Source organism: Triticum urartu, chromosome 2 (genome assembly GCF_003073215.2).
Source record: "Triticum urartu cultivar G1812 chromosome 2, Tu2.1, whole genome shotgun sequence".
Taxonomy (NCBI): Eukaryota; Viridiplantae; Streptophyta; class Magnoliopsida; order Poales; family Poaceae; genus Triticum; species Triticum urartu.
In genome coordinates, this window is record NC_053023.1 from 55,235,401 (window position 1) to 55,246,229 (window position 10,829).

General features: G+C 50.5%; 1 protein-coding gene across 1 annotated transcript; it reads left to right on the top strand.

Moving 5' to 3' along the window:
- Positions 1-6,722: 6,722 nt before the first annotated feature.
- LOC125535685 (pentatricopeptide repeat-containing protein At3g18020) lies at positions 6,723-10,611 on the top strand. The gene is made up of 3 exons (XM_048698749.1): positions 6,723-9,910; positions 9,978-10,393; positions 10,471-10,611. The coding sequence occupies exon 1, from the start codon at positions 6,844-6,846 to the stop codon at positions 9,037-9,039; it is 2,196 nt and encodes a 731-aa protein (XP_048554706.1). The 5' UTR covers positions 6,723-6,843; the 3' UTR covers positions 9,040-9,910; positions 9,978-10,393; positions 10,471-10,611.
- Positions 10,612-10,829: the final 218 nt, after the last annotated feature.

Here is a 10,829-nt window from a genome sequence, read left to right on the forward strand (position 1 = left end):
CCTTGTAACAAGATAGACGATGCTTCACATGTTGCTAATATCTTTTGTAGGTAAATATTGCATCTACATGGGGTGCCAAAGACTATCGTCTCGGACCGCGACGTCAAGTTCCTTAGCTACTTTTGGAAGACCATATGCGCCAAGCTCGGAATCAAGCTACTCTTCTCCACGGCTTACCATCCTCAAACCGACGGCCAAACGGAGGTGAAAAACCGCACGCTCTCCACCCTTCTTCGCGTGCTAATCAAGAAGAACATCAAGGAGTGGGAGGAGTGCTTACCAATCGCCGAGTACGCCTACAACCGCGCAAGACATTCGACTACCGGCAAGTCCCCCTTCGAGGCTGTCTACGGTTTCAACCCGTTGTCCCCATTGGACATTCTACCTCTACCACTCCACGAGCGCACAAACATGGACGCGGGTGACCGAGTCAACCACCTCAAGAAGATGCATGAATATACAAGGCACACCATTGAACTCCAAGTACAACGACTCGCGACCAAGCTCAACGTCAACAAGAATCACATGATATTCAACATTGGAGATCTTGTGTGGCTACACCTTCGCAAGGAACGCTTCCCCAACGAACGCAAGTCCAAGCTTCTACCACGAGCCGATGGACCATTCAAGGTGCTTGCACGCTACAACAACAACGCATACAAGATCGACATCCCACATGACAAGTACTCCGTGAGCGACATCGTCAATGTCAAAGATCTCTCCACGTACCATGGTGATGAGGATTTCGATCCGAGGTCAGATCTTTCCCAAGGGAGGGGAGATGATGCGGAGCATCCCAAGGTCATCCCCATGGACCTACCATTGTCTCATCAAGTGCCTAGTGGACCCATGACTCGATCACGTGCAAGAGCTCTCGAGACCGAGGTGACATATCTCCTCTCACAATTCCACTTCGATGACCATGAGACATGGCTACTACCTCAAACGGAGACATTGTGCATACTCAGGTATCAAGGAGTTAGCCATGGAGACGCCAAGGAGCGAGGAGAATCCGAAGAGGAAGATGGACGTGAAGACGGAGAAGAAAAAGGGCTAAGTCAGCAGAAGCCCGGACGATCCGGACCGCCGTCCGGACGATCCGGCCTCAACCCGGATGATCCGGACTCCGGCCCGGACGATCCGGGTAATGTGTCCAGAGGCACCCGAGACGGCATCCTGGAGATGGGCCATCCGGACCCAGGCCCGGATCATCCGGCCACGCCCGGACGTCCGGACCAAGTCCAGGACATCCGTCCCTCCCGCAGCTGCTACGACCCAGCCGGACGATCCAGATGCCAACCCGGATCATCCGGACCCCCGAAGCCCGGATCATCCGGACCAACTCCCGGATCATCCGGCCGCCGCCTGTGTGCGTGACTTGGGCCGAGGCCCGTGTACCCGTTTCGTCCCCCCACTACCCTTTCGCCCCTTGGGCCATAAATAGACCTTCTACTCCTCATTGATAGGGTTAGCAAATGTTTAGCTCATTTGTGAGAGAGCTTTGCTCATCCACTTGGTAGTCTTCTCTATGGAGATTCGAGCCTCCACCGGAGAAGATCCCTCAAGCGGATTCAAGACCCCTCTTGAGGGAAGAACTTCAAGACCTCCTCACAGAGAAGACCGGTTACCGTGTATCGTCCCTAGTTGTCCGTGGATCGTGTATCTTTCCTTATGTACTCGAGGATCTAGCCCATGTGTGACTTATTCGTGTCGGTTTAGTGATTCCTCTCGTGTTTCTTATTGTCTTTTCTTCCCATTCTTCCCCGTGTTCTTCGTGATTTCCACGGGATCCGCTCCTTTCTTGAAAGATCGGGCGATTAGGGTCTCTACCCTACATCATGTCTCATGATAGTGGCATCCAAAAAGAAATCATCCGCCTTCATGCGCAGGAAGTGCGGGACATACCTGCAATTTTCCGCATCATGCTCTAAGGTCTAGTATGGTTTTCAGACTAAAAGGACATGCAACTTTTTTTCATCAAGGAACTGAATTATGCCAAGTCTAGACGTAAATTCTTTACTTCAAGAAGAACCAACACCAAGGGAGTTCAGCGAGGATTCTGTAACATGATTAAAATAGCTAGTAAATATAGTTAGACCAACTAACCTCCGTGGTATCTAGCATGCTGTACTTCAATCGGAGAAGGGGATGACAGACAAATAGTTCAATCGAGAAGGACGAGATAGGAATGCACCCGTCTCTAAGTGATCTGTCAAGATTCTGGACCAAGGCTGAGTAGTCTCCACGTCCTCCGCCACCACATCCGTAGTTCCTCAGTCCACCGGCCTTATCACCAAGACCGCTTCTCCAATTTCATCATCCGCGGCAGCGTTGTCAGATGGTCTTTTGCTCTCCGCCGTCGTCGCCGCAGGAGGAGTGGTGGGTTGGGCTACCCCACCGAGACATCAGATGGTCATCTCCTTCCGCCGCGGCTGCCCTCTCGCTTCCTCCCTGACGATACTGCGTCCTCGTTTTCCTCCTCCTCCCCCGCGCCTTTGCCGGCCTGGCGCTTCGCGTGGCTCTCGCCCACGCGCGCCGGACTGGTGGCCGGGGACTACGATGACAACTGGGGATAGGAAAGGGAGGCGAGGTTTGCCGGACCGGAGGGTTTGGGCACGGCGGCGGAGGGAACCCTAGCTTCTCGTCGTCTCGCGTTCTCCTGTGGGGGAAGGAGACACATGTCGAACCTTTTTGGAAAAAATCTGTCCAAGCGGGTCCTTATGGGACAGGGAAGCGAAGGCGCTAGCTGAGGCCCATGTGTGCGACGTGATGAGACGTTTCCCAGCCGTTTCACGGCAACTCCGGTAACTTCGCTCGATTATCCCAATTTAATACCACCTCGTTTATATTACGATTTTGTTTATACAAAACGTAAAAGCGTATTACGATATGAAAAGAAAGCGTATTGTGACGGTGAATCCGACAAAGTCAATTCGTATTTTATTATTAGGAAGAGATATAAGACAGGTAGTACCATAAAAAAAAGTACAATATCAGCCGCACACCGTCATTGTGGCGCCAATTCTTATTCAGCGCTCGTGGCGCCACTTATAGCGTTTTTCGTACGTGCACCCACCGCTTCGATCAAATTTATGTGGGCCGTCCGTTAATAGGTATTCGAGAGTAAGTTCGGTTGCTGGTTTTGCAAAGCTTCCAAAGCACTTCCAGAGGCTTCCCGGCCAGTTTTTCCTTTTTTAGTTTTCTGGTGGTATTTATTCGTTCATTATTTTATTTTTATTTTTGTTTTTAAAATACGCCAACTTTTTAAAAATTGAAATCTTACTCTAAATTCATGAAAAAATTTCAAATGCACGAAAATATTGAAATCCACAAACATTTTCCAAATTTATGATTTTCTAAAAAAGTGAAACTCTTTTGAAATTAGAGAAGTTTATAGAAAAATTAATGATTTTTTTCAAACCCGTGATTTTTTCTTCAAAAACCATGTTTTTTACAAATTTGTAAATTTTTTATTCAAAATTGATTAACTTTTTCAAATCCCTGAGTTTTTTCCCAAAATCTATGAACTTTTTTCAAAGTAGTGAACTGTTTTGAATCCCCAGACATTTTTTCTAATTTGTATACATTGTTATAGAATTTCCGGATTTTTTTAAAAAAATCACAAAATATTTCCGTGAAAAGTCAACTGTCCATGATCTATGATCTATGGACAATGGTCGGTGGTCAGAGGTCAAATGTCAGGCTCTTAGTGGTCAGTGGGTCAAACGAGTTTAGCGAATCAACAGGGATCCTCTCGCTTGAGCGACCGCTCGCGTGAGAGCCGGTTTGTTGGGCCTGCTAACTAATCCTCTCGCGTGAGATCGATGCTGACACAAGTTCAATGTTTTTGAATTCAGATATATTGGGACAGGTTGAATCTGCACGATTTTGTGTCGTGCAGATTTTTTTCAACATATGCATGATTTTTTTTCGCAAATACTACATGATTTTTTTCATGCATGATTTTTTCCACCTTTTTCAAACTTAGAGATACCTATTCTCACTGAGCTACTATGTTTCCCATTCGAAAATGTGAGGCATGCACATAACCCAGTTTTTGTGTTTAGTTTAACCATTTAAATGTGAGCTATGGGGCACAAAAACGATTTAATGTGGCCACTCTTGTGTCTTGTAAACATTTTGTGAATCTAAACAATAGGTAAACTTAAATCTTGGGATGTGTGTATGGCTTACATTTTTGGTCCGAGGTAGCATATTACAGTATCTTAATCCAATATAGGCCGCTCATTTTGTTCGGTCCAATGGAAATTAATTTATACTAATAACTTTTAACATGAATACTCCCTCCATTCCGAAATAATTGAAGTTTTATGTTTGTTCTAAGTTAAATTTGTTAAATTTGACCAAGTTTAATGGAAAATATGGTAAGATCTACAAAAGTAATTATACGTAGTATGAAAGTATATCTTCTGAAGATTCCAATGTATTTAATTTTGTGTTTTGTATATTGATATTTTTTTACAAACACGTTCAAACCGGAAGAAGTTTGATTTAGAAAAACCTAAAACTTCAATTATTTTGAAACCGAGGGAGTAGTATGATGTACGCAATCCAAACTTGATGAATAGTATAAAGTAGTAGCATGAGCGTCTAGGGTTTAAAATCAAAATGAATAATAGCACACAAATCGCGCAGATTCAACCTGGCCCAATATATTTGAATTCAAAGACATTAAACTTGTGTCAGTGTCGATCCCACCAAGGCTCGTTAGAGCAACTCTAGCAGACCCCGCATCCCGCCCCGGTCCGTAAAATAACCGCCAAAGCGCGGGTCGGGGCGAAAAAACCAGCCCGATCAGACCCTGCATCCCGCCTCGGCCCGCAAAATAACCGTCAAACTGCGGGACGGGGCGGAAAAACCTGCCCGATCAGACCCCGCATCCCGCCCGGCCCGCAAATATTTTTACGGGGCGCGGCAAAACTTCTCCCCCAACCTCTAGTTTCACGGGCTGGGAGGCTGACCCGAGCTCAGCCCCTATCCGCAGCGAGATTTGGCGGGAGGGACATTTCCGCGCACCCTTTCCCGCTCCCCCACCCTCCGTCACCATTGCCCCGCCTCCGCACGCTCCGGTGCTCCCTCCCCGACCGTCCCTCGACGCCATGGATGACTCCTTGCCGTCCCCCGTCACCGTCGAGGTCGCGCACGCTCCTTCCCCTCGGACGGATCTTGTCGCCGGCCATGTTGGCCCCGCCGCCGCCGCCCAAGCTAACGCCGCGCCTGCCCGCAAGCGGCAGGGCAATGTGGTCGTGCAGGGCGGGAATCTGACTGCCCCTGCCGCGAAGGCCCGCGCTCCGGGCGCCAACGCTGCAGCACGATCCCGGCCGGCGGCGGAGAAGGCCGGCAAGGTCGCCGGCGTAAAGCGGACGAAGATTCCGGCTACAAAGAAGCCGCCTTCTTCATCCCTCACTCCATCCCGGAAAGAGGTGCCCCGGCGATGCCGTTCAACGGTGCTGCTCCCCCCGCAAGCGAGGTGCTCGATGAAATGACCGGAAGGTATGCGTCTTCGGTCATGGCGATTTCCTTTCATTTTTCGCCATTTTTGTGATAGCTCGTGACTTGTTATCGTTCACTATAGCGATGGTTCGAACAATGCAACTGCCGAGTTTGTGAATTTGTTGGACACCAACGCCGTTGACATCGATGAAGCCCCGTTCGCCGTATTCGACTACAATGAAACAGGCGCAATCTTTTGCAAGGCCCTCTTTTGTGTTTGTCGTACTGAACTGGCTTTTATTTGTGCGTAAAACTGTGTTATATCGTTTGAATTTGAACTTATTTGTGGAAACCTATGTCAAACACGAGAATTGTCGTTTTCTTTTTGCGGGTCGTCGCCGCTGTGTCCGAGCAGAACCCGCAGAAGTCGACCCGTAAAAAAGTATATTCCACGAATATACTTTTTTACGGGTCCGTTTGGGGGTCTGCATCTGTGGCAGCCCGAACCAGCCCGCAAATGCGGTTTTGCATGAACTGCAAACGCGTTTTGCGGGCCGGCTGGATGCGGGGTCTGCTAGAGTTGCTCTTAGAGATGGAAGAACCGCCCAAAGCCAATCCCAGGGAACAGTAAAGCTTCATAGGGTCTTTCTGTCCAGGTGCAGGTAGTCCGCATCTTCACAGACATGTCTATTTCACCGAGCCTCTCTCCGAGACAGTGCCCAGATCGTTACGCCTTTCATGCGGGTCGGAACTTACCCGACAAGGAATTTCGCTACCTTAGGACCGTTATAGTTACGGCCGCCGTTCATCGGGGCTTCGGTCGCCGGCTTCCCTGTCATCAGTTCACCAACTTCCTTGACCTTCCGGCACTGGGCAGGCGTCAGCCCCCATACATGATCTTACGACTTTGCGGAGACATGTACCCCGCCATTGTCACCATCGATCTAGTCATGGCGGCGATGGATCAGAGGTCCTTCTCGTGCATATGTGGTCATCAACACGTAGGACGACGACCATGGTTTCCATTCTGTCTCCCATGACAGTTCAAATATGTCAAAAACTATCCGTTTTTATGTAAAATTATTCAAGTATGAATGGATATCGCTTGGGTTGTTTAAATATGCATCAAATTTGTTCAATTTCATTAAATTTTGATCGAAATACAACCGGGCATATGAGGCCAGCTTTAGGGTCCGCGGACCGGTGGGGTGTGTAACAGTAAAAATAGCACGAGTATGTGATCACAGCAAAATAAGGAAAAAAAACTAGTAACCTGAACTGAATTGTCGTCGGCGGGAACCTGCCCGCGGCAGATCGCCGAAACTAGAGCGAGCGTGCGACGGCGTCGTCGGGTACCGTCTCGACCCTGCGCCTCCTTTCGCCCCCGACATGATGGCGGCGGCAGCGCATCCCGGGCAGCCGGACCTGGGCGGACTGGTGGACGCGCTCTGCGCGTCCGGCCGCTCCGCCGAGGCGCACCACCGCGTCGCGCTCCTCCTCTCCTCCGCGTCCGCGTCGCGCCGCCTCGACGCGCCCACCGCCAACGGCCTCCTCGCCCGCCTCCTCCGCGCGCGCACGCCCCTCCTCACGCTCCGCCTCGTCCAGGCCGCCCCGTTCGTGCCCTCCCTCCCCAACTACAACCGCCTCCTCGCCCTGCTCTCCTCCGCCGCCGCGCCCTGGCTCCTCCTCCTCGCCCACCGCCTCCTCCTCCGCATGCGCGTGCCTCCGAGCGCCGTCTCCTACGCCGCGCTGCTGGACGGCTACGCGTGCGCCGCGGACCCTCGCGCCGCCCAGAAGCTGCTCGACGAAATGCCCCGGTGGGGGCTCGTTCCCAGCTCCCTCGCGCGCACCTTCCTCGTCAAGGCCTTCCTCCGCAGCCGCGACGTCGGCGCGGCCATGGACCTCGTCGACAACCAGCTCTGGCCCAGCATGGAGCGCTGCCGCGACGAGGACCAGGGGCTCAAGAACGCGGCCTTTGCCAACCTTGTGCAGTGCCTGTGTGTCGAGGGGTTCTTCCACATTGTCTTCCGCGTGGCCGAGGAGATGCCGCAGCGGCACTGCCTCGTCCCAGATGAGTTTGTCTATGCCCAGATGATTGACTCTCTCTGCCGGGCTGGACAGCACCATGGCGCGTCCAGAATAGTGTACATCATGGGGAAGAGGGGCCTGTGCCCAAGCACCCTGTCCTACAACTGCATTGTTCACGGGCTATGCACCAGCCAGAAGCCTGGGGGACGCCTGAGGGCGTACCAGCTGGTGATGGAAGGTGTGCGTTCCGGGTACCGACCGAGAGAGGTAACATACAAGGTACTCGTCGAAGAGCTCTGCCGGGAGAAAGAGCTTGCCAAGGCCAAGAATGTCCTGGAGCTGATGCTGCAGCCTCAATGTGGGCATGACAAGCCTGATGAGGAGACCAGGACTAGGCTATACAATATGTTCCTTGGGGCACTGCGTGCTGTGGACAACCCAAGTGAACAGCTCAGTGTGCTCGTGTCCATGCTGCAGGGGGACTGCAAACCGGATGTGATCACTATGAACACTGTCGTTCATGGCTTCTGCAAAGTTGGGCGTACCCAGGAGGCTAGAAAGATTTTGGACGACATGATTAATGGGCAATTCTGTGCTCCTGATGTTGTCACCTTCACCACACTCATTTCGGGATACCTGAATGTAGGTGAGCATGCAGAAGCCCTCCATGTGCTGCACACTTTGATGCCCAGGCGCCGGTGCGCCCCTAATGTTGTCACTTACAATTCTGTCCTCAAGGGATTGTTCTGCCTTGGGCTAGTTGACAGAGCAATGCAGGTCATCGATGAAATGAAATCAAATAGCATCACTGCCGACTCTGTGACTCACACTGTGGTGATCAAAGGGTTGTGCAACGCGGGGCAGCTTGAGAAAGCAAAGGCATTCTGGGACAATGTAGTCTGGCCATCAGGGATACATGATGGTTATGTGTACAGTGCAATCTTGAGAGGCCTCTGCAAACTGGGGAAACTGGAGCAGGCATGTGATTTCCTATATGAGTTGGCAGACTGTGGGGTTTGTCCCAGTGTTGTCTGCTACAACATAGTCATTGACACTGCCTGCAAGCGGGGATTGAAGAAGTTGGCCTATCAATTGGTGAAGGAGATGAGAAGGAATGGCCTTTCACCGGACGCTGTGACTTGGAGGATTCTTGAGAAATTGCACCTTTATGGCAATGAAGAGCAAGAGGAGCACCAGGTCCCCACTTATCATATCGATCAAAGTTCTGCAGATGACAGAGTAGAGCCTCTCGTCTCAACAAAAAATGAGATACCTTCGTTGTCATCGTCATCATCGTCAGAACCTTTGGATGAAGTATACAAGAATAACAACGAAGCTAAGGTTGAAGAAGCTGGAAGGTCACCAGAAAGGACTGAGAACCCATCAGATCTTACTGAGCCAGCAAAGGAGCAGAACTATCTGATAGACAGTTCAGTGGTTGGACCAACAATGGACAAGGATCATACAATCAGTGATGATGGCTTCAACAAGCAGGATGAGCAACCTCTAAGAGAACCACTTTCTGGAGTAGCCAGAAGGGTTTTTGGCTTGCTCTAGAACAAGAACAAAGTGTTGCTGGTTAGAAGGGGCACATACTTTTCAAAAAAAAAGGGGCACATATTAGAATATTGTGCAATGAAGGCTAAATTTTTATTGTTATTTTGGACCTGTCAATGAAGGCCGAGTTAGTGACAGCAGCAAAGCTGGTTACCTGTCCACCTATTGGAGAATAAGGCTTGAGCTTGACTGACATGACTGATTTTTAGCTGCACTTGACATAAGCTTGTCGATAATAAATCTGACATGTTTTATAAGTGCATCTCTACTCAGTACTCACCCAACAACTGAAATCCATAATTTTGCAGAAACCGATGGAGAGTAAAGAACACTGCATGTAGTGTCTTCAGATTGCTCCAGTTTTGCAATTGCTCGCCACTGTCAGGTCTTGTTGTATTTGTGATGCATATGAAGATACTTGGGAGCATGCTCTACTTTATTCTACAATGTCTAAGTGCACCTGGGCTCTTTTGGATGAAGACCTCATGGAGATGCTTGCAAGCCTGTGAATTACTGATCCAAGACATTGGGGTTTCGATATATGTAAGAGCATGTCACAAGGTGAGACGGACAAGGTACTTATCACTTCATGGGCGGTATTGTTGGCGCGTCGCAAGGTATGAGAGCGTTTTGACAAGGACTGATGCTACTGTCGGGCTTGTTAACTGTGTGCTGCTAGCCTGGAGTTCATCTATTGAGAGCGGTTTGCTTCTGGTGATGGCGGAGCTCTCAAACACGGGATTAGGGGGTGGATCTTGGGTCCAGGGGAGGTGATACTGAACGCTGACACTGCTCTTCTCTGAGGCGATTCCATGGCAGCGGACACAGCTGTCTGCCGCAACCAAAAGAGCCTGATATAATGGAAACTATGGTGAGCTCCGATGTTTTGATTGTATTAGGGTGGCTTCAGATTGCTAATTCCATCAACAACTTTGTAGGAGACGAACAGGTGCTCTTACATGATGTTGATCCAAGACATGAAGAACCGTGCACAGGTCAGACACGGTAGGTAGGGATACAGAGGTAGCAGCTCACAGCTTAGCATTGCTCGCTTGTACTCTGGGTGTTGATCGCCATATATGGAAGGTAATAAGCTGCGCTTTAATGCTGGATAATGTAACTTTTTAGTAAGTATTAGAGATGGAAAATATATATAGGCACCAAATTGCTCCATGCCGAATTGCCGATGGAGGGTTTAGCCGCCGCCACGCATCATCCAGCATCAGTCGGAAATGAGTTCACAGATCTGGGGGGCAGGTCGCATGAGCAAGAGAAACCATCGTAACCTTGCTGGTTCCTTGCGATATTGTGGCGGAGATCATCCTTTACGTAAACATGGCCACGACAAGGAATGGTCAGTTCAAAATTCCCCGTCCTCTATCCTAGTTTCTCCTGTTTTTCTATTTCTGATGATTATCCTTGTGCCGGCAGGCGAGATTGGCTGAACCTGCCGACGGTGCTCCTTGACGATATCGCCGGTCGGCTTCTCCTCTACGACGTGGCCGAGTACATCCGCCTCCGTGCTGCGTGCAAGGAGTGGAAGAACTGCACCGATGATCCACACATGGGAGGTGGCCTGGACTGCCGCTTCCGTCCCCGCCGCTGGATCATGCTGTCCAACCGCACCGAGGGCGACAGATGTCGCTTTCTCAACCTCTCCACCGGTGCCAGCGCATGTGTCGATCTCCCGGAGCTCTCCCGCCACCACCTTGAGACCAGCACCGAGGGCCTCCTGCTCCTGTGCGGCAAGGCGAGCCACGCCGTGCGCCTCTTCAGCCCGCTCACCAGGG

Coding starts and splice junctions, on each gene's coding strand:
- LOC125535685 (XM_048698749.1), top strand. CDS start 6,844: ATGATGGCGGCGGCAGCGCATCCCGGGCAGCCGGACCTGGGCGGACTG.